General features: G+C 49.6%; 2 protein-coding genes across 3 annotated transcripts; one reads left to right on the plus strand and one right to left on the minus strand.

Annotated features, from left to right (window-relative positions):
• Positions 1-996: 996 nt before the first annotated feature.
• On the plus strand, positions 997-3,887 carry LOC137463174 (mast cell protease 1A-like). Its single transcript, XM_068174222.1, is given in 6 exon segments — positions 997-1,348; positions 1,350-1,426; positions 1,509-1,683; positions 2,718-2,859; positions 2,966-3,178; positions 3,590-3,887. Coding segments are annotated over 6 exon segments (846 nt in total). The 5' UTR covers positions 997-1,247; the 3' UTR covers positions 3,728-3,887.
• A 4,941-nt stretch (positions 3,888-8,828) lies between these two features.
• On the minus strand, positions 8,829-26,505 carry GNA11 (G protein subunit alpha 11). 2 transcript variants are annotated; one of them, XM_068173954.1, is made up of 7 exons: positions 26,365-26,505; positions 18,461-18,645; positions 17,221-17,375; positions 16,389-16,517; positions 15,062-15,191; positions 14,148-14,301; positions 8,829-12,593 (listed from the first exon to the last, which is right to left on the minus strand). In XM_068173954.1, the coding sequence occupies exons 2-7, from the start codon at positions 18,605-18,607 to the stop codon at positions 12,403-12,405; spliced, it is 906 nt and encodes a 301-aa protein (XP_068030055.1). In that variant the 5' UTR covers positions 18,608-18,645; positions 26,365-26,505; the 3' UTR covers positions 8,829-12,402. The 2 variants fall into 2 exon arrangements, with proteins under 2 accessions (XP_068030055.1, XP_068030054.1); XM_068173953.1 differs by lacking the exon at positions 26,365-26,505 and adding an exon at positions 22,741-22,931.
• Between the last annotated feature and the right edge of the window lie 1,112 nt (positions 26,506-27,617).

Raw genomic sequence — 27,617 nt, forward strand, 5'->3', positions numbered from 1 at the left:
AAAAAAAAAATTCCACAATTAGAGTTCCAACAATTAGCTCTGGTGAATGAGTGAGTGCAGAAGTCCCTGGCAGGGGGTGAGGACGTCTGTGATGTCAGGAGGAGGCTGAGTTGGTTTGTGGTGGAAAAAACCAGTGGGGGATTTTAAATATAGGAAAACTTGTGCAGTCCAGGGGGAAGGGGCGCCTGCCCTGCTCTCATGGCTTTTCCCACTGGTCACCCCCACCAGAGGGAGGAGGTTTCCACAGCCCAGCCTGGATTTCTGCTCACGAATCCTCCACGTTCTTGCCTGGGATGAAGGGAAACTGAGTCACCTCTGCCCCCAGCAGCCAGGCTGCCCTGGGGAAACTGAGAAGGGTCCATGTTCGGGCTTCTGCTCACAGCTGCTATCGGCTCAGAAATCTGCAAGTGAACAGGCTGCAGCTGCTTATCTGTGCATTATGAATCTTTGTCACGTCAGGGTTTTCCTTGAAGCTCCAGCTGCTGCAGGCTTTGCATGAGAATGGCAGCTTGTAGTTAAAATTTGGGGTTTACCCAGTTGGCACTGGAGGCAGAGGGGAGAGCAGATTTACTGGCAGTGAGGGCAGCACGGAAGCGTCAGCCCCGTTTCGTCACAGGTGAGCTGTGAATGTTCCAGGTTTGCTCTTACTGTAAAATCCCAGAATGGTTTGGACTGGAAGGGCCCTTAGGGATCATCCCATCCCACCCCTGCCCTGGCAGGGACACCTTCCATCGTCCCAGGCTGCTCCAAGCCCCGGCCAACCTGGCCTGGGACACTGCCAGGGATCCAGGGGCAACCACAGCTGCTCTGGGAATTCCATCCCAGTCCCTCCCCACCCTCCCAGGGAAGGATTTATTCCCAGTATAAACACATTCATGGCAATTTTTGCTCCGTTAGCTACTGAGGGAGAGCAGGAGGGTCCTCACCTGCCCCTGCACGGCCTTTGGAACTGATGCATCAGGTGAAAGAAAGCTTGTTCATGTGGGGCTCGTGATAACAATCAAGGGGGTTTGCAAGAGAAGAAGCTGCAGTGGAAGAACTCACTGGAAGTCAAAGAGGTGAGGGTGGGTGCATTGCCCACCGCTTCCAGAACAAACCTGAAGTTCTAAAATTGGCTCTGGGTTTGGAAGGACGTCAGATGCCTCAGATCAGACCCATGATGGAGGTGGGTTGATGCCCAAAGCCAAGACTGACTGAATTCCCCTCTCACACTGCTGAGACATGCAACTTGTGGAGAGATTCTTCAGATGAGTCTGACTTCTGTGGTTTCCTGGAGTCTGATGTCAGGCTATAAAACCTTGCTGGGAGCAGGACGAGACCCTAGATGCAGCCCCACCTCTAAGGGATCCACAGAAGGCTGTGATGGAGCACCTGCAGACCCTCCTGCTGCCCCTCCTGCTGGTGATGTGCCCCCCAGTCAGCAGCAGTAAGTAGAGTGGGTTGGAGGCGAGGAGAGGGTTGGGGAAGGATGAATCTCAGCCTGGGCTCTCCAAAAACCTCACCCCCAGTCCCATCCATTGCAGATTATCCCTGGAAGTGGAGGGAGAGAGGAGGAGAAGCCAAGGCACCCTCCAGGACACACCCCACACCCTACGTGGCCTTTCTGCAGGGGAAGGACAACCACTCCTGTGGAGGCTTCCTGGTGGCTCCTGGCTGGGTGATGACAGCAGCTCAGTGCCTCGTGTAAGTCTTTGCTGTGTCCACAGAGCACCTGCAGAGAGGTGTCTGCCCCACCGGGGCCTGGGGAACATCTCCTCTCCGGAGGGCTCACGGCTGGAGTCACTTCAGCCACGAGCAGGCTCTTTGCCTGGCAGGCAGGACGGAGCAGGGCACAGCCTGGGGACAGCTCTGAGCCCCACCTCCCTCCCCAGCCCACCCTCAAATGTTTACCCTGATGGTTTTCCCCTCCATGACTCGTTTTGTTTTTCCCAGATGTCAACAGTGGGAGGTCAGTGTGGCTCCTTCCCTTGTGGCACTGACCTGCTGTCAGGCTTTCTCCTTTCTGCCACCAACTTCTTTGTTGGCAGAGTTATTTCCTATGAAATATATTCCTATGAATATTCCAGCTGCTTGCCCAGCTCTTTTCCACCCCTCCAGCTGGGGTATGGATGGGCAGGAGGACTTCTCCAGGTGTGCACAGCTCTGGGTGTGGCTCCCACACACCTCAGGGCTGCCAGCTCTGCCCTGTGCCGGTGACAGGCTCGGGGCCAGCCCCACACCTGGCAGCAAAAGGGAGGAGCCGGGAGGCCTGAGCCTCACCTGGGAGATTGGGAGGGACTCCTGCACACACCCAAGGTCCTTTCCAATTTTCCTGAGGCAGCACTTTCTGCAGGTGATGTAGAGGGCAGAGAAATATCCTGATTTAGAAAGCCCTGGACTCCCATGGGGATGCGAAGCCCAGAACAAGAGAGCAGCAGCATTGGATCAAATGTGCCCAGCTTGAGGCCTGGAGATAAAGGAGCCCTTGCAGAGCTCTGGTCTGTCAGGTGGAAGCTTGCTCTGCCTCTTGGCTGGGCAGATTCACTGGCAGAGCTCCTTGCTCCCACCATTCTTCTTAAAAAGGGCTGGAGAATAGATTTTGTGTAGAGGGAATATGCATATACACTGTATTGTGCAACTGCACTCTGCTGGCCATGCCCTGGGAGATGAGCCTCAGTGCTCCCAGGCACTGAGAGCCAGGGACAAGCTGGTGACACCTCTGTGCTTGATTTCACCAGGCACAAACCTCTGACTGTCATCCTGGGAGCCCACACGCTGCAAAGGAGAGAGGAGAGCTGGCAAACCTTCCAGGTCAAGGAGTACCACTGCCACCCAGGCTTCACCAGCCCTAAGGAGGGGAATGACATCCTTCTGCTGAAGGTAACCTGGCTGGAGCACCTGCATGGCCCTGGCGTGCAGGGCTGAGAAGGGGACGGTGGATTTCGAGGCCAACACTCATCTCTGTGGTTTCTGTCCCCTTGCCCAGCTGAATGGCAATGCCACCAGCAATGGCCAGGTCAGGCCCATTTCCTTTGAGAAATCCAAAGTTCGGGGTGGCACCGAGTGCAGCGTGGCCAGCTGGGGCCACAGGACCACCACTGTGACCATCATCAAACAAAGGGACTGCCTCAGCCACTACCCAGGGCTTGCTGACAACTTGATCTGTGGCCGCAGCAGATCCTCCGGGCTTCCTGAAAAGGTCAGTCTGCTCAGGGAGGAGGAGGAGGAGGAGGGGGAGGTTTGAGCCAGGGGCAAAGCACAAGGAGAAGAGGATCCTTGTCATCCCATGGCACAGGACCTGGGAGTTCCAGCACAGGGGGACAATGGCTTGGCCAGGGGGGTTCACCCTGAATCTCACTGTTGGTCTGAGTGTGTTTTGTATCTGAAGCCAGCAGAAGGGCAGAAATGAAGCTTCAGTGTTCCCCCAGCTGGGTCCCAGACAAAGCTGTCACCAGCCCCCTGTGGAGGCAGAGTTATCCCCATCCACCACGAGTCCAGGCTTCTGCTGGGGAAATCCTGCCCTGATGTTTGCAGCCTCTCTTCTTTGCAAAGGCACTCCTTCCCTGGAGTTCCCATCACCCAGCACTGATCCCTCTCCTCCTTTTCACAGGCTGATGCCGGGGATCCTCTGGTCTGCAACAGCAAAGCCTTTGGCATCTTCTCCTACAGGCACAGCAACTGGCCTGGCTTCTACACACACATTGCTCCTTACCTCCACTGGGTCAACAGTGTCATGAAGTCCTCGTAACCCTGCTCCCCCTGCAGTGAGCTCCCCCTCCAGAGCCCCGTCCTCACCAGCTTTCCTTTCCTTTCTCCCTGGAAAACATCTGCCACTGCTCCTCGTGGATGTGGCAAGGACTTCTCCGTGGCCAAGCCGCGCTCTGCCCGTGCTGGGGCTGGCACAGAGGTGGTGCCTTGGCTGGGTTTGTCCCCTCTGCACGCTGGACTCCTTCACTGCTGCCCTGACTTTGCCCTTGGTGGCTGCAGCTCCGGAGGGGAGGCAGCAGGACAGCCCCAGGGAGGTGCCAGTAGCTGAGGGGATGTCTAGAACCCTCAGGGGAAGGCTGCACAAGGAGATCAGAGGGATCCAAAGAGCAGCCTGTCATTTGTGGCGTGTCTGGGTGTCCTCTGCCCAAGCCCTGGGCTGCAGGGTTGCCCAGGCTCCAAGGAGAACACTTCCAGTGCTTCACTACTGCTGTCCCTACCTCTGAAACCTGCTGCCTCCTTTCTCCCCTCTTCTGTAGCTCCAGTGTTGTATGAACACACAATAAATCTCATCAGCATTTGAAAGCCTTTTTCCTGGTGCTATTTGGATTTCTCTGGGCCACTGGCTCCAGTCCTGAACAGCTCAGGAGAAAGCCACAGCTCCAAGAGCTGAATCCCAAGCTGGAGGTTTCCACCCCAACCCGTGGCCTCCATTTTCGGCCCTCTGAACCTCCAGAAGAGATGTCCAGTCTGGATTTCAGGGCAGGGACTCTCCTCACTCCCTCCAGGGACCTCCAAGCTGGTCCATGGCGGGGATTTCCTCTCTCCATCACATCCTCTCCCCCATGGGCCCCTCCCAGTTCTACCCCATCCCACCTCTGGCTGCCATTCCACACAAAACCAGCATCTTCCCCCCAGTGCACCTCTGTCACTCACAGTCTTCATCGAGGCACTCTGAGTCATCTTTTTAGTGAAGCTGGCAGCAAAGAGAGAAACCACAGAGGCCCACCACAGCCTGACAGTCAGTAAATATTTTTATTTCTACGTGTTGTGGTTTAAGACAAAAATATAAAGCCCTGCCTTTTCTACAATAGAGCTTAAAAAGATTGCAACCTGAGGAAATTAATCTGGAGATTTGGCAAGAGACCCAGCAAGAGGAGCTCAAACACTTCCGTCAGATGTTTAGGATTTCATTTACAAAAACACATTTCTGGGGAGTGTTTGCCTTTCCTTATGCTCACCTCTGCCCAAAGGTGACCTGTAAGAGGCCATTCCAACATCTGTGGCAGCACTGGATGAAAAACACAAGGACAAAAATGTGAAGACTCCAAATATTTTCCAAACCTTATAATTCAAAATGTCTAAAAGTCCCGAGGTCGCTCACCTGACTAAGAAAAGCTGCAGCTGAGCAGAGTTATCCGTGGTTTTTGCTGTGGGTGATGTTGCACAAGGAGAGCACCTCTAGCACATTTCTGCTGAGTTCTCCATGCCCAGAGTGCCCTCTTTGGGTTGGCAACAGGGTATGTTCTTCAAGGCTCTGTCTCTAAACTACTTCCAAACTAATCCAATAAAATTTACCTCTTGCAGTTTGGGAGCAAATTCATGGCTGAGCTGAGGAAAGGCACCTCTTTGCCCCAGGGTTCTTTACATCATTTAATCTGCTCTGAATAAAGGGTTGCAAAGCTGACATTGAGCAGAGATTTCTTTTCTGTTGAGGCTGCCAAATCCTGCCCAGAAGAATTTCCCAGCTCTCATCCTGTGCAAAGAGCCTGTCACCTCTTGGGGAGCTGGAGACCAAAGGCCTGAGTCACTGGGAGGGAGGATGGGAACCAGCAGAGCAGGAGAGACCTGTCTTTGGGGAGCTCCATGAAAACACCTTTTATTTCCATGGCCAGGAGCTACAGATCCTCACCTGAGATGATGGGAAGAGCAGCTCCAGGAGCAGAGCACAGGACAAAGAACAGCCCTGGGCAGCAGCTGAGGTCCCTGACAAGCCACATCCTCACCCAGCTCAGCAGCTGGGGTTACCCAGAAGCTCCACACAGCCCAAGTGTGGAGTCTTTGTCACAAAGTCCAGCCACAAAAACTCCTCAAAAGCCATGAGTTCTCCACCCACGGCAGTGGAGATGGTACAAAAATTGCTTGTGGAGGCTTAACTTCCTGGTCAGGCTGCATGGCAGGAGATAAAGCGGCTCGAGGACAATTATACCAAACTGGTATCACTGGGAGAGGACACAGGAAACAGCTTGGGGTAGGACAAGCCCTCGCCGGGCCCAGGGCTCAAGAAGCTCTTGACAGAGATGTTGTTCCAACAGCAGCTGCCATTCCACAGGCCAAGCTGCTCCTGAGCTGCACATCAACTTCAGAGCCCTGTGTGGGATCAGGATAATACAGGGGAGAAACCTGAGGCAGAGGAGGGAGGCTTTATATTCCTGCTTTATAAATTCCACATGACATTTTACTCTTATGCCGGACAGATACTTCCCTCTCTTCCCCAGAGGGCAAAGGAATGCTCAAAGGAAAGAGCTTCCTTCTGCTGGGAGGATGATGGTTGTCCAAGGACAAGGCAAATCCCAAACTCTTCTTTGCCCTTTCCTTGAACATGGGATTTTTTTTTTTTTTTTAATATGAAAGTTAATTTCCTTCATGTCTACTTTACCCATGTGCACAACCCCAAGGACCTGCTTTGCTCTTGGCAGGGACATCCAGTGGCCAGGTTTAAAGTGATTTGCAGCACTGCCACAAGCCCAGTCCCTGGGCCAGCTCACCTTATCAGGACACTCCCCTGGCCCAGAGCCCAGCCCTGGCAGCCCTCTTTACCAAGTCCCTCCCTCTGGAACAGGCTGGAGGCCAAAGGAATTATCCAGGCAGTGGAGGTGGCCTCATGACACAGCCTCCCATGTTCCCAGGACCTCTCCTTGTAGGATGGGCACGGGAGGAGCTGAGAGCTTCTGGCCCCAGCTGCAGAGCTGGAGGTGAGGAGGAGCTCTCTGTGCTGCTGGGAAAGCTTTTTCCAGCCCAGGCTGATGCCTCAGGTTTGAGCTTTTCTATTTTTCAGGTTCTCTGCTGTTTTAGTGTGTGGGTCTGGGCTTCCTATCAGGGGATGGTGAGCTCTCTGCACAGAGCAGAGAGACAAAACAATTCCTTCTCCAGCTGGGGACCAAGGACAAATGATCCAAATCTCAGGCCCAAGAGCATAAATACAGTGGAATGAAGAGAGAAAATAAGAAGGATGGGACTGCATGGGTTAAATCTGGAATTGGACAATTAACTCAAATATGCAAAAGAAGCAGAACTTATAAAAGTGAGAGACCCCGTGACCGGTCGTGCATTTTATGACCATTTTGGAGTTGTGCTGCCCAAGGTGGATCCACTGAGGCCTCCTAATAAACCCCTGCTTTATTCTTTAGCTCTGTCCAGTCTCTGTTCTAGGTCAGCCTTCACAAGGCATCAGGGCTGGAGTGGTCCTTGGGAAAGCAGCAACTGTGAGCCTGCTGTTCATGGGCTGCTGCCAACAGCTGCCTCCTTCCCTGGGCTGCTCCAGGGACAGCCCCACGCACACCTGGAGGCTGCAAAAGGCCAAAACACCAGGCCCTCACAGCCAGCTGGAAATACTGGGTGTTAAAGGCTTCATCTTTTTCCTTGAAGAGCCTCAACTTGCTGCTTTGCTTGATTTCAACAGAGCGTATTTGGCTCTTTGCAGAGAACAGCACAACCCGTGACTGAGGACACGAACGCTGACTCTGCCCCCCAGCTGGTGAGGGGACACAGCCTCTGAGAAAAGCAACAAAAATGCATTCAAAGCTAGAAAAGTGACAATTTAAGTCCTTGCCAGTGCTCTGGCCATCACACCGCTGTTCCCTTCCTGGTGGGAGCCAACAAAATGTTTCAGGCTGCCCAGGAGCTGCAGCTTCACCTGTGCTAAGTGACCTTGAAGGGAGCAGAACATCCTCAGCTGCAGCTTCCTGAAAACACAGGAAACTTTTACATAGAGGAAATTGGCCATCTCTACCCACTCCCAGCTGATTTAATGCAACATTCCTGGAGAATGAGCCCAGAGAAAAGGAATTAAGCTCTATAAACTCCATCTCAGGAAATCTCTTTGTGGAAGTTTGCACAGTCATCCAGCCCTGGACTCCTCCAGGGATGATTTTAAGCCATGTTTCATATTTCAGTCCACGTTTCTAACAGACAAGACTGGAAGCAGTTCTGGTCCCACCAACATTCCTGCTATTGGCAACAGAGATCCTGCTTGGAATTGTGCCTGCAACGGGCTGACACCACAGCAAGAGGCAGCAGCAAACACCATCAACTTCCCTCAGCAATCCTACTCCAAAACCCTGGAAAACTTCAAATCAAGATGTCACCACTGCGTCCCTGCACCTTAAACCCCCAGTCAGACACTGCTCACATTTCAGAATTAATGGTACAGTGCATTATATATAATTATGGCCTATTATACCTTTTATTTACCAAAACATGCTTTGTTTCTATGCCTCAGAATCCAGATTTTCTGACAGGAGGCAGAGCTGCAGATCCCACAGGGTACCAGGGAGGAAGAGGAGAGAAGAAACACACAAACAATCACCACGGCTTTTAGGAACAAAATTTATTCCAATTTCAAACAGAGAGTTTATTTCAGGAGAAAGATATGAAAATCAATTTCCATCAGATATTTCTGTAATAAGCGTGTTGCCCAGCAGTCAGAGTGGGATCATTCCAAGAAACAATCACACTCCTGGACTGGAATGAGACACTTTGGAGTCTGAATAGATCCTGACACTGGGCATCTTATTCAGAAACTCCTTTACCCTACCCTCTTCCCTCCCCGCCCCCCAACACGCACAACAATACATGCATTGCAAATGACAAGGTTTAAAAACAGCATTTTATATAGTATTCTTTTTAAATAGGATAATGTTTAAATTGTCTTAAATCAGGATCCTATAATATACAAGTATAACCAAATAATTTCCACCACATTGGCACTTGTAAAGAGTCTCTGGCACTACTAAAGAAGGGGCATTGGCACAAACCATACTCTTAAAAAACTGGGTGCTGCATAACACACTTTATCTCTGCTGGACTCTAACGACCTGGGCTCTGTACAAGACAATACAATGGTCAGCACACTCTGGAAGTACTTTTTTTTTTTGTCTTTTTTTTTTGTTTTTTTAATTATTTTTTTGTCTTTTTTTTTTTTTAAACCAATAAAACACATGAAGAAAAACCATAGTTGAACGCAAGGCCAACATTGCTAGGAAGCAACAACAAGAGACCAAAGAATCCAACTCGAGGAGAAGGGGGAGGCAGGAAGGGCAGGAGCTGACACGCTGCAGCTGGAAGGGGCTTTTGCTCACCAGGTAGCCAATCCACAGGGAATGGTGCAAGGAAAAGGGATGGTCCTCTGCTCACTGACTTCAAGTTTCAAACTAGTTCCAAGTATGTTGGTTTCTTCAACAGAACAAAGATTAAAAGTGCACAAGGAGCAGAGGTTAGCAAGGAGACCAACTCCTCAGACTCTGGATTCCCTACAACAACCCAATTTTACCTCTCTTCTGAAAGTCACTCTCAACCTGCAGAGGATTCTGACAGGCCTCACTTTCAGAAAGGTTGATACAGGCAAATTTGGTTTTAAGGTTTGGCACTTTTGCTAGGGCAGGCATTTGCCAGCCAACAGAGACAGGAGCCAGTTCTGCAGGAACACGTCACTGGCCAAGCTGGAGGCACACAAGCAGCTGCTTACTAAGGAAAGCACGTGCTAACACTGGTATCTTCTCACACATGATACAGTCACAGACAACTCCAGGTGACGTGTACAGGTCTGACCCGTTCCTACCCCAGTCCAGGAGGAGGTTTCAGAACTCAACTGAGCAAGGCTCGACCCTTCCCTCCCCTCCCTGCCCTGAGCCACTTCTCAGGCCAACAGCCACCCCAAGCAGGTGCCCCACAAGGTACAGCACATTCCCTAAATCCTTGTGCCCACAGCCTCCCACAGTTGCCTGCCACGATGCAGAGTCACTCTGCAAGAGACAGATGCCATGATCCCTCCTCCTGTGCCAGGGCAGCAGCTCTTAAAGAAAGGGGAAGGTACAAAACAAGACGAAAAAAGTTTCTGATTCAAGTGGAAGTACCACCATCATTCACCTTGGAAAAGAGAAACTTCTGGGAAGTTATTTTCCAAGAACCTGTGTATCTCAGTGCCAGGCTCATTGCTGGCAACAGCTGTAGTGTGAACCATTTACAAAAGGATCACAGAAGCAGAAGAGGTTGGTGCTGCCATCTGCTTCAGAGGAACAGCACTTAGAATACATGAAGATGATTATAAATTCCTCTTTATAAGACAATTTCTACAAACTGGATCATTTTGGCATAAAGATGAAAAAAAAAAAAAAAAAAGCAGTAAAATTGATGCAAAGCTGTCTGACACATGGGAATCCCTCCTCATTCCTCCCAAGGGTTAAATGCAGTCCAGAGCATGGCTAGTCTAAAGAGATGCTACGTTTCCCTCAGCATCACCACTCAGACTGGCTCTTCAACTGTTGGTCCCATGGCTACTGTTCCAACTTGAGCTCTGTGATCACCTGGAGCAGAGCTTGCTTTGCTCTGTAGCGCTCTGAGCACACAGAGGCTTCGCTCAGCTACTCTGGAAAATGAGGGACCTATCAACAGAATTATTCAAAATTATGTCCCTCCATAGTTTAGTGTTCTAGATCAAAGCATCTTAAGCATCTCAGACAGTTAGATTTACTCTTACAACATTGTGCAAACACTGATGTAGTGCTCTGTCTACAAAAGAGACAAAATATCAACAGCCCCCCTCAACAGTGCAGCTCGTTTAGTCTTTTTTCTACTGGCAGCCTTCAAGGGGGCAATCTGGTTGATCCAGAGAATTTGGACCCAATGCTACTTGTTGGGATTGAAACAGAAGCATCAGTGATGGCTGACTGACACACGTCCAGACGTGGGTCACACCTCCTGCTTCCCACTCTCTCTCTCCCTGCCTTGCCAATGCACTTCTTTCTCCCAGGCTGGCAGCAGCCCTTCAGCACCTTGACTTGCCTCAGCTCCTGCAAAATAAAGCTCTCCTATGTGCAAAGGCTTCATCTCCTCCTGCTCAGTGGAGATTCAGGAGGCATTCAGAATCCAGAACTACATCCACTCTGCCTTCCAGCTAGTGCTGCTGCCTCTCTTCTCCTCTCCTGCTGCACCAAGTGCAGCCAGGGCAGGGCTCTCTGGATTCTGCAGCAGCCACTGCTAACAATTAACCATGCTGACAATTAACCACTGCTAACATAATGATCACAGGCACCCTGCAGCAAGGATGTGTGCAAGTCTTCCAAAGAGGATCCCATACTCCTCCGAAGAGGGACACAGCAGCGTGTGCCTCAGGGGAATGCATGAACAGGAGAGACAGAACTGCTGCTCCCTCCAAGAGCTATCCTCAAGCTGCCCAAGTAAGAATCCAGGCAGAGCCTGCCACCCTCCAGCTCTGGTCCTCTCTGAAACACTGCAAGCTGGACAAGGCTGAGGAATTCTTACAAAGTCATTCACACACTGGCACAAAATGCAATAAAACAAGGCTTGATTGCTATTAGGCAGCAAGAAAAGACCTAGAGGATGGCACGAGACTAAGGTTTTCAATCCAAGCAAAGTCTGATGTTGGAATGCCACAATCACTCAGTGTGCTTTTGGTAACTGCTGCATAGAGAAGCTGCTCATTGATGTCAAAAACTCTACCCAACAAAACAGTTCCTCTCTGCAGACTGAGCCTTGTGCGCACACGGCCACGCGCTTGTGGCGTGGGTGGGATGTGTTTGTGTGTGTGGGGAAAAAAAAAAAAAGAAATAAAAATGAAATAAAAAAAGAACAATTACAGTCAGGCACTTCCCCAGGCTCAGCAGCTATTGCTCCAAGAGCTTCCATCATTTGTAGTCCATGAACAAAATACAGCAACACATAGCAAACTATGTATAGAACATCAATAATTTAAAAAAAAAAATCACAGTCTCCATACCTTTTATAATTGATAACAAAAAAATTACTCAGAACATATAAAGAATGGAAAAGTGATGGCTTTTTTTTTTGTTTGTTTTGCCTTTTTCTTTTTTTTTTTGCACAATAGTTGGAGAGCAATCGCTCCTCCCCAACATTTCATCACAGTGAACCATGGAGCGTGTCCTGGGGAAGAGAAGGGAAGGGAAAGAAGGAGGGGAAGGAAGCAGGATTAGCAAATTACACCAGAGGCACCCTATAGCACAAGGCAAAGGGACCAGTAGCATTCTGCACTCCCACAGTCCAGTGAATTCACAATCTCAGCTGGAAAGTGTTGGGGATTTTTGTTTTTCTCTACATATACCATGGGAATGAAAGGGGGGGAAAAAAAAGTGGCTTAGCAACAAAGGAAAGATCAAGATGAGGCTGCCTTAGCTGCTTGGCAAAAATTAAGAAGTAAGCAAGGTGCTGAAGAAATGAGGCATATCCCCGTTAACTGTGACATAAAAGCAATTTGTTAAAAATATGAAATCAACTACTCTGTGGACAGAGACATGAGACTCCAGGATAACACCGAGCACTTGCCACTCCACAGATCAGACAATTTGCAATCATTACATCATCAAAAATTAAAACTTTTTTTTTTTTCCTGTCATATTTAAAATTTCATTTTTTTGTCTTTTCTTCACAAAGAAGCCTCTCAAGGGGCAAAAGCAGAACAGGTCAAACCAGGTTGTACTCCTTCAGGTTGAGCTGTAGGATGGTGTCCTTGACAGCTGCAAAGACGAAACGGATGTTTTCTGTGTCTGTGGCACATGTGAAATGGGAATAGATGATTTTATCACTGTCGGGATTTAAATCCACAAACATCTTGAGGATGAACTCACGGGCTGCCTGTGCATCCCTCTGTGGGCCTGCAGCAAACAGAGACACCAGTGAATGGATTCACCCCCGTGCATCCCCCAGATCCAGCAGCACTTTTTTCCTATGGGTTACAGAGCTTTAAAGAAGAAATTAAGATTATTTATGGGACCAACGTTCCAAGAGCTGAGGTGTCTTATGCTTTTCAGCTGTCTAACCAAATCCCACAAGGGCACTGGGCACTTTGCAGACACTGATGGGTCAGTTCAGACCCTGCTTTGGAATCCAGACCTTGGAACAACCCAGGGTGGGAGCATGCACTGGGAAACAGTGGCAGATGCTGGACAGACACCACTAAATGCTCTCCCAGGAAATGGGGTGCACATTTCTTCCTAATATACAGGTGGGTCTCACAGGCTGAAAGACACAAGTGTGTATTTTGGAAACAAGGGTTATTGCCTGTTAAAAGTGCAGTCAGTCTGGTCCAGCTGGTCACCTCACCTCCCATTTCCCTAGAAATGGGAATTTTGGCCAGTTTTTAATTCACATTGCTGACAGGTCCCCAGAAAACAGTCACCTACTGCAATTTCTTTCACAGGACTGCTGATGTTGCATGGCAAATACCATCTCTTGAGAGGACACCTGATGGGCAACCTCCCACTTACAGGCCATGCAGCATCCTTGAAGGAGCTACTTGTAGGAAAAAATGGAAGTACAGGACACCCCTGGAAGCTGGGATCTGCCTCCAGCTGTTAAAGATCCATTTGAGGTTTGGAACCCAGCAAACTCCATTCCCTGTTAGGGAAGCAGCTCTTCAGCCACTCCCAGCCTGCTGCAAAAATTGGTGTTCCCACCAGAGCTCCAAGCAGGAACTCCAGATGTGGGAGAACACACCAAGAGCAATTTCATTGGTCCTCTAAAAGATGAAAGCCATTTGCAAGATGGTAATTCTTCCTTTATCTCATATTTTTTAAGCAAATAATTACAGAATTAATACACGAGAGCACGGCAAGAAGTGATCTCATTCTCCACCACTTTGATTTTATTTTCAGCCCTGTACAGATGTGTTACCAGCCAGCTTTAAATGCACTCAGCTGAAGAGCCTGAAATAATATTTTGGCTAAGGAGTTCTGTTTCAGATGGGAAATTCTCTGTTTCACATAGATATTATTTTCCCACAACAGCAGATGGCATGCTAATAAGAATTTCAAGCTGCAGGAAGATTTTTTAGCAACATCATTTAAACAATTTGGGTATTTGACCAGTTGGTTTCTCAAAACAAAGACTCAAGTCACCTCTTGACTAGAGGGTTAAAAGGTCCAGAAAACCAGTAAACTTCCAGGAAACTGGTTATATGTAAAGTTAATTGTGCATATTGGAGGGGGTAATTCTTCATCTAGGAGAGGCTCATTATTTGATCATCCTATCAGATTCCACTTGTCTGTGCATGATTAAGATATTTTTGTGATATTTTCTTATTGCTGTAGGCATTCTTTCTCCAATTAATGCTTTCCCCACTTCTAGATCTGAGTGTTCTTTAAAACACAAGTAAGTTTTAACCCAATCATCCCCACCCCATCAAGTGTTCCCTCTTAAAAGCCACTCACCATCAAACTCTGGGAAATAGTCAACAAGGTGGGAATACAGGATCTTGTCTTCCAACAAATCCTTCTTGTTGAGAAAGAGGATAACAGAAGAGTTTTGGAACCATGGATAAGTTATAATGGTTCGAAAGAGAGCTTTACTCTCTTCCATCCGGTTCTGAAATTAGAAAAAGAAAGCCCTGTTTTCACAGAGGAGCACTAAAATGCCTTTCTGCTGCTTGCACACACGCTCAGATCTGTAGTAATTCAGCATCTCAAACATTATACACAAAATACTTTGGCCTCAGGTAGATTCTGGTTCAAGCTGGATCAGTAAATGGAAAGGAAATGCAAAATCTGAGGGACTCAAGCTTCATTTATTTGCCAAGCCCTTCACTTAAAAGTCATTTTATGCTTTAACAGTCATGTGAGAGGACTGTCCAATGATACTTTGTGAGCATCATTTGTCTACTACAAAAAGAGCAACAATTGTTATCTAATAGCATGTTTCTGACCTATTAGCAAGTGCTAAAATTCAGATTTGCACCTTCAAAGAGTGCAGTCACCACCTCACAAGACAGCAAAGCCTAAAATAACTCAGTGCAGGAAGGGGAAGGGGTGATTTGGGAGCACTTGCACAGTGCCTTCCATGGCACAAGGGACGCTGTAACTTCAGATAATTTAATTTTTCACTTGAGAAGTCCAGATGATTTGAATGCCCTCTGCCTTTTCCATCCTCAGGGACATCATGACCCATCGAAGCTCATGTTCCCTTTGCAACAAGAACTGAAGGCCAAAACCAGTAACAGTAGCTATTCCAACTTGGCACCATGCACCTGGGTACAAGCCTTCAAGAAACTACAAAGACATTCCTCCCTCTTTTCCTTTCTTCCTCCTCTCCTTCCTCCCTCCTGCAGAGCTCCCATTCTTTGGCTCACCTCATTATCCGATTCCACCAGAACTTGGTCATATTCACTAAGTGCTACTAAAAACATGATGGAAGTCACATTTTCAAAGCAATGGATCCACTTCCTTCGTTCTGATCTTTGACCTCCAACATCCACCATTCTAAGGAAGAGAAGTACATAGAGTATCACAGAGGTAGCTGCAGTTCTCCGAATGCAAAGGACCAGCAAACAATGAGAATTAATTTGGCTCTTTACCATTCCAGTTAACCTGGCACGGGGATGTGACAGCATCTGCCTGTTAACAAGACCAGCAAGTTTACAAAATACCCCAGTCCAGAAATACAGCAAACTGAAAGAATGGCCACAGGTGAGTGATGCCAAATTCACCCTTTACCATTTTTGTTGCATTCTGCTCTGGTTTGCTCAGCAGCAGCCCTGACTCTGAAAAGACAAGTCCTTCAAAACTGTGCTCTGTCACATGAGCAAACTATTTTTATTTTTAATTAAAGCACCTGCTTGCCTCAAAGCTTCTCCCCCACCCAAATCTTTCTTTAGTTGTTACACTTTTGTTGGAATGTGCTGTTTAACAGTCACACACTTCAGCCTCTCAGTTTCAAGTCCCACCTGTACAGTACACTAAAGTTATTCTGGCACTCACCTGAAGTGCCACACGTGGTTCACCTTTGATAAAATCCTACACCTACTCCCTAGGTCAGCAAAACAAAACAGGGAGAGGAGACTTCTGCATTTCTGTAACCAAATGGTTTAAGAGAGGGGATGCAGGTTCCTTTATTCCTCCTTGGCAATGCCACACTGTGGTGAGGAAGGGCAGAGAGCACCCAAGCACCAGAGAGAATCACAGGAATATTGCTGAGTTCAGCCTGGTCATGCCTGGCTCAGTTGCTGGCTTAAGCCTGCAAAGACCCTCTGTTGCTGCAGCAGCACAGGCAGCAAGTTTTGGTACCACCCTGAGAACACAAGGTAGCCACAGAAAACCAGCTCTCAAGGCAGGTGCTGGGTACAGAGAAGTATTTCTGCACAAAAAGTGTCAGCCCTTGGTGGCTTCAGCTCTCAACACATCCCTCAGCTGCCTCACAAGCCACAATTTCAGCAGTGCAATCCTTCCCAGGAAGGACACCAAGATGCTTCCCTGTGTTTGAAGTGCCACTGATTCAAAAGCAGGCTGAGTTTTGGATTTTGAGTTTTCTGACAGCCAAAACATCAGACCACCCCAATTAGAGCAGCACCCATCACACATCCACTCAATCCATCTGGACACACAAGCCACAACTTATCCTTCCTGAAACCATCTCCCTGCTGCCCCAGCTCAGCTGTAACACGAAGACACCTCCAGTACCTGAAGATAATATTCTCTAGGTCAAAGGGGTACTCTATGATCCCGGTTGTAGGGACTCTAACCCGTAGCACATCTTGCTGAGTTGGTAGATATCCTGGGGTAGCAATACGATCCACATCGCTGAGATAGCTGCAAGCAGGACAGTGGGAAAAAATAACAAAGGAAAAAGAAAAAAAAACTACCTTAGGTTGCAGCACATAAAGATACACATGTACAAACTGCTACATGAAGTCTTTCTGTAGAGTAATGAGAAAGGCAGAAGTTGTCTGAATGATTTTAAAGATGGTGTGGAAAACTAACAGAAAATGGTTTTGGGGAACAGTAATTCACCAGCCAACCCCCTTGGAGGATAAACAGACTAAAAACAACTTTATCAACTCTGTATAGGAGTGAGGAAGACAACCTTTACTACAGAGGAAGTTTAACCACAGTAGATGCTTTATGTTTCAAGATCAAGTCTCATCTGAGGTTTTCTACTTATAAATGTAGAAACATCCTCTGTACATTGCCAAACTTAATGGATTTATAATTAATAAAATCTGAGTTACACATCCACGTAGGCCAAAGGCAAACTTGATGAGAAAGAGCAGCACTCCTGCTGCCCAAGGGCCAGGATCAATACAGATGGAATAATGTGGAGACTCTGGCCTCAGGTATATCCTGAAGCAGATGTATGAACACCCTTTAACATCCACCAGAACACCTCAGACTCTCAGGAAAAGCAGCAAATGATAAGGAAATAAACTCTGGACTTTAATAAATAAAATGTGGACAGGTATAATTTGTTAGAGCATCACTCCCACCACAAGCATGCCAGTGATTGTATACTTACTATTTAGCTGAGTCAGAAAGCTGATATTCTCTTCTCCTGTCATAACACTCTTGTATTCCAGGGTCATTCCACAATGTTTTAATTGCACTTACATATGGCTGCTCAAATGTCATGACCTTTTCTACATCCACTTCTCGGATCAGCACTGCATTGGCCTGGAGATTGAAAAGAAAAAGAAGAAAAGAGAAAAAGAAAAAACAAAACAAAACAAAAAACAAACAAACAAACAAAAAAAAACCCCAAAACTGGAGGGCATAAATACACCCACCCTACAATGGCTAAGCAAAGGAAGGACTACAGTAACTACCACAGCCTGTGGTGTCTGTGAGGTGATTATCCACACCTCTAGGGGCTTTTGCCAATGCTCCCAATAAATAAAAACCAAAGGGAAGTTCTGTACAAGTCAGAGCAAGCAAAAGCTGGCAGATTTTATATCTCAGAACCCCTCCATCATGCCTCACATAAAGCACAGGCAAAGCTTTCTCACACTCTGCCTATTCTCACCACAGACAGGAAAGGGGCACCATCTAATCCCTACAAACAATTATTCAAAATCAGCTCCGAGACACTGTGTGATAGGTCAGATAAAACACAACTTCAAAATGTTAAGGATACTAAATTTTAAAAAAGGCAAAATATGCTAAAAAAAAAAAAAATCTATTTTCTGGCATGCCCTCACTCTCACTGTCCTCCCCCTCAAAACGATAAAATAATTTAGATCAGATCTACCTAGAATTAATTCCTGATCCCAAAATGAGTATGTTTCTGTAGTTGAGACCAAAATTCTTCAAGAAAGGTTTGTACCCTTGGTCAGTAGCTATCAGAAAAACAGGACTGCAGAAACAGGGGTAACTACCAGCACAGGTCTGTGTCTTTTGGGTCCAGCATGTATTTTGCCAGCTTCAAGTTCCAATAAGAACGGCAACACATGCAAAGAAAATGCCAACACATTTAACAACCCTGAATCCTTGAAATGAGTAAAAATAACACCCCTCCTATCCCATCATATCCCAATCCCTTGCTCCCACCACTCCCTAGGCACACCAGTGCACCAACCATGCAGATTTGCTCTATCCCTTAAGACAACCAAGTAAAAGGAGTTGGGTATCAAGAAAATGTCATAAATAGTTTATAGAAAAGAGTTCAGGGAGGTCGAGGTTGCAATGCAGAAAGACACAAAAGAAACAAAAACTCAAAATCCTCACTGACTACAGATATGTGCAATAACTGACAAACTTACCTTGTTCTGTTCATATTTGTACAGAATCTTCAGGGTTTCCATGGCTCTTATCATAGACTGCATGGCAGTGAAGATGTTCTGGTACACCAGCTTGGTGAAGCCTTTTTTGTCCTCTTCAGAGTAGCCTGAGCCATGAATTATACGCATTTGCTTAATGAACGTGCTTTTCCCACTCTCCCCAGTGCCTACAGGATGCAAGAAAGTGAGTTAGGAGCCACCAGCAGCAAAGCCCACAGCAGATGAAAGCTCCTATCACTACACCCAAGCACACACCACTCCCTACCCCCTTTTTGTCACTTCCCAGACTGCTAAAAGACAGCTTGGATTGTTCAACCCCGCTAGGAACCCAGCAGCATGGAAGGAAGACACCTTGTCCTTTACAGCAGCCTTCAGAAGGAGCTCTGGTACTTATTCCAAATCTCACGTTACAGCCACTCCCACACGTCCTGCGTCAAGAGGCCCTTGCCCGTCACACCTGACCTATTCCCAGATACTCCAGCAAGATGCTACAACCAGCCAGGAAGGGCCTGGACACACTTTCAAGCCAGGAAAGTGCTACAGACCAAGCAGTGAATGGCCAGCAGAAGCCCAGTAAACAGCAAATTTTGTTTTGTTCTAATTTGGCACCAAATGTTCTTCGCCTTATACACGCCGCGTCTTTTCATAGGAAAGAACCAAACACAACAGGAAAAAAAAAAATTAATCAACTCTAAAGGAGAACGGAGCTCAAGAAAATCTTTGCTTATCCATCTGCCATGAACAACCCAGGCAGCACATCTGCCTTGTGTCCCCAAGGTTTGCTCCTCGGGGCTGACCCCACAACCCTGCCTGTGGCAGGATTGCTGCGCTCCTGCTCTGGATCCGAGGGAGTTAAAAATGGCGTCTGGCAGGGAGAGCAGAGTAGGCCACTGCTCCAGCTGTCGGTGCCGTGCCTGGGTCCCCACGGGCTGCAGCCTGCTCAGCAAGGCCACTGCTTCCTTCTCTTCCTTCTTTTTCAGGTTTTACTGCCGGGCTGGGAGCAGATGGGAGGGCAGGACACGGCACAGGGCAGCGCTTCCTGCACCGTCACTCGGGCAGGTCCTTCCACTCCTACATTTATGGCCCCACAGGAGCGTCACTCAGCATGTGAAGGCCACCAGATGATACCAAAGGACAGCGGGAACTTTCTAACAGAGGGAGCGGGAGAGAAAAACGCCATCGGACGGCATCCAAGCAGTTACAGAGCCTTGCTGAATTCACAATTCAACTGGGACGTCCCCGGTGACATCGCCCCGTGCACACAGTCCTTTGTGGAGGGGACACCCAGGCCAGGTCTCACGTGGGATGAGCTCACCTCCACATTTCAGCAGCCTAAATGGACACCACTACATTTCTGTGGAGTGTTTTTGTTGAATCTTCTAAAATTTGCTACCGTTATGCAGGATATTGATAAAAACCCCACACTCTCTAACACAGTAGCCCAGCTCACCTGACTACAGAGACCAAAACCTCAAAAATTCAAAATATATCGTGTCAGTGATACAAATCCTTTTGACCTGGAGTTAAAATGCTGGCAGAGCCCTGGCTCTCCCCACAGGCACCACTAGATCCTCCTCACACCAGGAGAGAGATGGATTCAGACAAGATCTCATTCATCCCAATACACAATTAATACTCGCATGTAGATACTCAGTTACTCATTTTATCTTGGTAGGCTAAAAGGCAAACAAATAAAAATGCTCAGATAAAAGCAACAAGCACTTAACTAGAAGCAGAATTCTTGAAATGAACATCAAGAACTGACAGAAATCACATCAGCACAGCCAGAAATTAATACTGTAGACATGATCAATATGCAGCAAACTATCTCCATCTTGAATACAAAGGTGCACCCTAAGTGGGGGAAAAACTGGAAACTGAGATCTTTTGTGGTTTCTGTCAGTGTGGTGAGAAATACTTCCTTGTCTTTTACCACAGTGACCAAAACTGAGAGGAAAAAAAAAAAAAAGGTGGTGCTTCAAAGCATTTCAACAATGAAAATATAAGAGAAACCTCAGCACCAGACCTTTGCTTGCTTCAGGACTTAAGAGTTCAAACACAGATTCTTCCTGCCTTCATTGCCTGGACAGTGACTCCATCACTGCCCTTTTTTGGTTTGGGGGTTGGTTTTGGTTTTTGCTGGTGGATTTTTGGTTTGGTTTTGAGATTTTTTTTTTAAAGTTGTCTTTTGCTTTCCCTGAGGCACAGCACTACACCAGCAGGTTACAAGCTCTGGTGGGCAAGATCTACAACTCTCAGGGCACAAAATCCCTTTTTAATATGACAGGAGATAATCTGAATTCACCACTTCTTCTGCCAACTCGTGAAATCAGCAGAGTTTACAGTAACTTCCTAATGATCCCCCAGTAAATACATTGCTCAGTCAACAGTAACCCATGCTTTATCAAAAGTAATTTTTGTACAAAATATCCTCCTCCCCCAGTAAAAAGACAAATTACTACCTTGTACCAGGTGGCAATGTCCAACATCTTGAATTTCTTATTAACAGGTTCATCATTGATTAGCACTTTTACTCTTCACCTCCATTTTCTGGTTTAGGCTTCAACAAAGTAACTGTCACCAGATGTAGTGACAGGAAAAATGTAACAGTTTCTCAGGGTGGAAACTCCCTCCTCACACTCAAAATTTTGGAGATTTTGGGAAAGCCCTCTCACTAAGCCAATCATTAATACTTGTGAATATAAGAACTCCACAGAACAGGAGCAACACAGAAGAAATCCCTGCAAGCAGGGAGAGAGAACACAGGTCACCTGTGCCAGCTGAAGGTGGGCAACGTGCTGTGTCCAGTGAAAAGCATCCTGCAAAAACTGTCCACACCTAGGAGTGTTGCTTATCCAATAATAACCACCTTCTATATGGTTTTTTAGTCTAATGCTGAATCTGTATCTTTTAGAAAAGCAGAAAGGATTCTTGAGCAATTTGAATTATTTCTAAAGTGAAATATTTAGATCCAGTGGGATCTTCTTAACCCAGATCTATCCTATAGCGACAACCTATTTTGACACAGCTGCTTCTGTGGGACTGCTTTTAGGGAAGCATGAGAGTGAGGGACACCTTCCCCCCTCTCCAAGAAGCCTTACAGAAACTGCCACAGCATCTCCAAAGAGCAGAAATGTGAAGCCCTCGATTTTAGCTTTCACACAAAGAACAGCAATACATGAATTGTGAAGGATTCAGGGTGAGGAGGAAAGCCCTGGGGTTTACCTGACAGTTACCACCAGGCACCAGTGTGGGTACTGGAGCCCTCCAAGGGGCTGGGCACACACAGCCTCTTCCCACTTCTGCAAATTGTTTGGTTTTTTTTTTTTTTTTCCACAAGGGTCAGCCTCCTTCTTCATCTGGACCTTAATGGCTTGTCAACAGATCCATCAGGTCTGCTTCAGATTTCATCTCAAGACAATACAGCATTCAAGACGCAAAGCAGGATATATCTGACACACAGGCAGTGCTAAATCACAGCATGCATGAAAACTGAAACTTAAGTTTAAATTTGGGGGCTACCTAGGCACGAACATCAAACTGAAGAAGGAGGTACATGCCCGCAAGTCTCAGTTTGCAGCCGATTTCCCATCCCTGTAAACTCATCTGAACGCGGCACAGTTACCCATCAGCACAGGGAACACTCCTGTTTCCACCCCAAGACCTAGATTCTTAGGGCGGCACAGGTGATCCGTACCTCTGAACGCCACAGGCATCTCCTCACCCAGCCCACAACTCCCGCATTCCGACTGCCTCGTCCCCCTCCAGAACCACCGCACCGAGCTCCCAGCCCTGCTGCCTCTCCCAGCTCTTGCCCCAGGGGGAACTCTGTGGTTTAGGAGCTGCAGGCCCGTTTTTCCACACACGTTCACCGACAATCCTGAAAAGCACCAACTCCACCAGCGGATTTCCACACGCCAGCCGAGGCCAGCACACTCCCGAGAATCGTTTCCTCGAGACAAATTTCACGCGCCCCTGTGCGTGCCCGCCTTCACAACCAGGAATTTCAGCTACTTAGTTCCTGGTTGTGTCAAAACCCATTTTGACAGCGAACGCATCACAAAATCAAACAAAGGGCAGCCAATGAGGCGGCCGCCCCGCACGGCTCGGGAGCGGCCCCGAGCGCCGGGCTGAGGCGGGGATGGCTCCCGCCGCTTCCCCGCCACACCCGCTCCCCGCCCGGCCCGGCCACCCGGACCTGCCAAGCCCCGGGCCGGGCCCCGCGGCGGCCCCGGGGGCCGGACCGGCGCCGCGCTCCTCACCCAGCAGCAGCAGCTTCAGCTCGCGGCGCGCGTCGCGCTTGTCCCTCCGCAGCTGCTTCTCGATCTCGGCGTTGATGCGCTTCGACTCCTTCACCTCGTCGCTCAGGCAACAGGCCATCATGGACTCCAGAGTCATGGTCGCGTCGCGGCCGGGACGCCCCCGCCCACCCCCCCACCCCCCCGGCACCGACCACCGTTCTCCGCACGGCCGGGAGCCCGGCCCGGCCCGGTCCCGCGTCCCGCGCCCCCTTCCCTCCCCACCCTCCCGCCCTGCGCGGCGCCGGCCCGGCCCGGCCTCGCCCCGGCCCCGAGTGCTGCGGCCGGGCCCAGCGCCAGCGCCGCCGCCGCCGCCGCCCCCGCGCCGCTCTCGCCCGGCTGCGCCGCCGCTCCCTCCGCACGGCTCCGCCGAGACACCGACGAGCCGGCGCAACCCAACCCGCTGCCGCCGAAAACAAGCGCTGAGTGACAGCGGCCGAGGCCAATGGGAGAGCGCGGCGCGCAGAGGGGCGGGCCCGGACGGGCGGGACGCGGCGCCGCGGCCAATGGGAGCGCAGGGTTTGGTTGGCCGGTCACGGGGGGGGTGGGGGGGGAGGGCGCACGGACGCGCGTTCCTGGAGCGGGGCGGGGCCGCCGGGCATTGTGGGAAGGTGGCGGACCGGGCGCCCATGGCAGGGCGGGCCGGGACGAGCCCGGACCCTCCCGTGGCCGGGCCGAGCGCGGAGCCGCCGCCTCCCCTCGCCCTCTGCGGGCCCGCGGTTGGGCCACGCCGGGCGGGTAGGGCCTTGTCGGCCGCTGGGATGGCGGCACAGGGCGGGCCCGGGCCCCGGACGTTGCGGCTCGTCCCGCACCGCTCGCAGCCGCCAGCGGGTGCCCGGAGCGGGCCGGGCCCGACCTGCGTGGGACGGGCGCGGCTCAGCCCGCAGACCCCGCCAGCCCGGCCGCCCAGCCCTCGGGGCCGAGGAGAGAGAGGCTGAGGCCTCGCCGGGCCGGCCCTGTGCTCCAGGCTCCGGCCGTGTCCCGGCAGAGCCGCTCCGAGCTCCGCGTGCCACCTCCCAGCCCTGCCGAGCTCTCCGTCGCTCCACACAGGGCGTCTCAGAGCTGCCTTTATGCCAGGTTTCCTCATTGCTTCCTAGCAGGTGCCTGTTGACCTGTGACAGGTCCTCCAGCCAGCAGCCCGATGCATCCATCCCCTCATGCTTGTGCTCGTTCTTGTGCTGCCAGAGCAGCCTCATCTGTCAGAGCATCCATCCCTTCATGCCACACCTTGTGCTCGTTCTTGTGCTGCCAGTGCAGCCTCATCTGTCAGAGCATCCATCCCTTCATGCCACACCTTGTGCTCGTTCTCTTGCTGCCAGTGCAGCCTCATCTGTCAGAGCATCCATCCCCTCATGCCACACCTTGTGTTTGTTCTTGTGCTGTCAGAGCAGCCCCCCGTGCCCTGTGGGACTCTGCCCCAAGCAAAGTACCTGCCACCTGGACTCTCCATACACACACCTCTCTTGCAAGCACCTGTGGTTGCACACCTCTTACCCTGCCTTGCCTGGGGTCTGTATCTAAACAGTCTTTTTGAAGGTCCAAAAAAGCACCATGGAGCTGTTCCATACCTGCCTTCCTGGCTCATGCAGTGGTCTGCCAGTCCTTACCTCTTGGCAGTTTGGCTGAGACAGAAACACAAGATACAAACAACAGGTTCTATTTTCCACTTAAATTCTCCCTTATACCTCTGCTATTCCCATGAGTTATTTGCCTCAGTTAAAATAAGTTTCTAACTTTTGTTTTTTTTCATAGTTTGGCCTTTAACAGCATCAACACTGACCTCCCTTTGTTACATTCTCTTACTTTCCCTCCCAGGTAGCCCACAGCCAGCAGGACTCATCACACACTTCTGGCAAAGGCCACGTGGACGTTTTGCTTTGGCAGCTAAAAATTCAGCAGACAGAAGCGCTCAGCACACCCAGGATCCAAGCCACAGTGGCTGTTCCCTGTGACATGTTGCCCTTTGGAACTCCTGGACAGTGCTTAAGGAGACTGAAGTTCCTGCAACCCCTGCAGCTCTGCCCTGACTGGGCAGGCCACTTGAGCTCCTTGCATGTCCTCAGGCTGTGAGGGTGGCACAGGTGACACTCTGGGGCTGCTAAAGAGTTCCCAAGTTGGGATTGCTGGGCTGCTCTGGCCCACGAGGTGCTGTGTGTTGGAAGCTATTGTTTTGGTTGCCTTCTCTTGGGCAGGATGAAAATATAAAGGCCAGCAGATCCTGAAGAAATTTCCACAGCTTGCCAAAAGAAGAGCAATAAAATTTGCATCCAGCCTCTGGACCACTTGCTTGGTTCCTGCTGATGGGAAGTTTGGGTCCACAGACGTTGAGTTTTGATGAGTCCTGATCAAAGTGTGATTTAAGAATGACAGAACTGCCACTCTCCAAACAACAACAGCCCATGCATTCCCTCCCTTTTTGCCCTAATGGAAAAGTTTTGGTGCTCAGAGGGTTCCCAGGAGACCCGGGATTTCCCTCAGCTCTGTCACCATTGCGCTGTGCGATTCCCCGGGCTCCATGTCCTTGCTCCTGCAGAAAGCTGATCCTGAACGTGTCAGGCACTTCCAGAGCAACTGTTCCCATGGCCCACATTTGCAGCAGCTAATGCTGAGCCCAAAATCACCCCCATTTGTTTACAGAGAGGAAGAGCCCATGGAGAGGGGATCCCAAGGCCCATGGAGATGCGGACGCATCGTGTGGGCAGCACTGCAGACATTGCACAGTACCAGCTCTTTTCTCCATTCTGTCCCCATTTCTTAGTTGTTTGTGAGTTCCAGAAGGGAGCAGGCATTGCCAGCAGGTGATCCTAGCCAGGCTGAGGGAGCTGGGTGTGCTCAGCCTGGAGAAGACCAAGAGGGGATTTTACCAATATCTGTAAATACCTGAAGGGAACTGCCAGGGGATGGAGCAGTTTCTGCTCAGCTGCTGAGCAATAGGACAATGAGCAGAAACTGATGCACAGCAAGTTCCACCTTGGACATGAGGAAGAACTTTCCTGTGCTGCTGACACAGCACAGGTTGCTCAGAGTGGTTGCAGAGCCTCCCTCTCTTGTGATTTTCAAAGGAGGAATGTGTCTGGACTCTCTCTGGGTGCTGATGGGGACCAGGGACCCAGCTGCAGAGCACGTGTCAAATGTTTCATCCTCCCCCAAAATTAATTTTACAAGTTCTTCAATTGCCTGTCACAGGAAGATGCCACGAGATTTGAGTTCTCTGAACAGAGGAGGAAAGGCACTGAGATCAAACAACGCTGACAAATGCAGCCCGTGACAGCAATTGCTGGATTAGTTTTTTTAAACCTTATGTTTCACATCTGGTTTGTCATGGTGTTGTAGGTGGGCTCAGTGCACAGTAAACTAGGATAACAAACCTACATTTTCTGTGATCCTTTCATCCCCTATGATCCCAAAACACATCATTTAATTGCACTCAACCTGCACACAGATTTCATAAATAGAGGAATGATGAATTAGCATAGCTGCTGCACCATTCACACAAGTTACTAAGACACAATCTCCTTGTGCAATCAATCCAGCCTCATGCTTCAGTGTTTGTCATAAATTGAGGTCAGGAAGAAACGTTCTCCCTACCTGGAGGAGTGCTGCTGAGCTAGCCGAGTACAGAAAGACTCTTAAGGGTGTAGTAATCTGTCTTCCCTGTGCAAATCTCAGAAACTGCTGCAAATATGCATTTGGTGCAGCTCCAGTGCAGTAGATGAACACCGATCCTGCACAGGGGCAGGAGGAATCTGCCTCACATGAGCCTGGGTGATCCTTTTGACCCTAAAATCGGTATCTGGCTCCTCCCTTCGTCCAGCAAGGGAGGCAGAGGAGAGAGGGGAGAGTCCAGAGCCCTGGCCATGCCCACAGCACAGGTGGGCCTGCTCAGGAAGCTGCTCCTTTGCCCATTCCAGCCCCTGTGGGTCACTCTCTTCAGGCTCAGTCTGGGTTTCACATGCAGAGGGATTCACACTGCTGCTTCTGCAAACTGATTGTGCTGGGAAGCTTCTCATGACCAAAGGGTCAGTGGATTCCCCTGGACCTCCTGACTGTCTCACAGCTCCAAATTTCCTGCTTATCTCCCACCAAATGCCTCAGGGACACCACCCAGGGAGCAAGCAGGTTCAGGCATCCTTGCCATGTGCTTCCTAATCACGGCTCAGCTGCAAAATCCCTTTCCTGCTTCCTGCAAGGAGTGTGAACTGTTCCTTGCACTTTGGCTGGTAAAAAGGATGATAATTACCCCTAATCAGTCTGCAGCAAAAACACAGGCCACAGCAGAAGGGAGGGGTGGGGGGCAGCCACTACAAGGAATGGAGCCCAATTATTCCAAGTCACTGATAAAACGGGATCAAAGAGGGTAGGAATGTTTTACCAGCTGTACAAAGCCTGCCTGGACCAAGGCTGCTCTTGGAGAAAGGCCCTTTCTGCCTAGAGGCCATTCCTGGCTGGGACCCTATGCACATCCAGGGACAGTTTCTCATTTTTCTTCTTGGTGTAGGCGAGGAATTTGGGCTGCTGTTCATTTCTGCCTCTGAGAGCAAGCAGCAAGACAGTTTCAGCAGGAAATGAGCATGGAACCATGGGCATACAGTGCAGAGCAAGCACTCTGTCTGCTGCCCATGAGGGCACCGAGGTGCTGGGAGTCTGCTGGGTCCCATCAGGGGCACCTGGGTGTCCCAGGGGATGCAGCAGTTGGGGCTTGGTGGTGATGGGGACGAGGGACAGCACTGCTGGAGGCATTTGTGCCCTGCCAGTGCCATGTTCGTGGGGAGGAGTGCTGCACTTTTGACTCCCTGGGAACCTGTGCAGCCCCACTGCTCATTCCAGCCTTTTGCTGCAGC

This window comes from Anomalospiza imberbis, chromosome 27 (genome assembly GCF_031753505.1).
Source record: "Anomalospiza imberbis isolate Cuckoo-Finch-1a 21T00152 chromosome 27, ASM3175350v1, whole genome shotgun sequence".
NCBI classification, from domain to species: domain Eukaryota; kingdom Metazoa; phylum Chordata; class Aves; order Passeriformes; family Viduidae; genus Anomalospiza; species Anomalospiza imberbis.

Bases quoted from the DNA above. Each gene is read 5' to 3' on its own strand.
- GNA11 (XM_068173953.1), bottom strand. From the start codon at position 22,876: ATGACTCTGGAGTCCATGATGGCCTGTTGCCTGAGCGACGAGGTGAAG. The intron at 15,192-16,388 runs GTACTGGAGGTG...TCTCTTCCTTAG, and splicing joins CTAGAGAATATTATCTTCAG to AATGGTGGATGTTGGAGGTC. The intron at 14,302-15,061 runs GTGAGCCAAAGA...TTCTAATTTCAG, and splicing joins TGGTGGAATCGGATAATGAG to AACCGGATGGAAGAGAGTAA.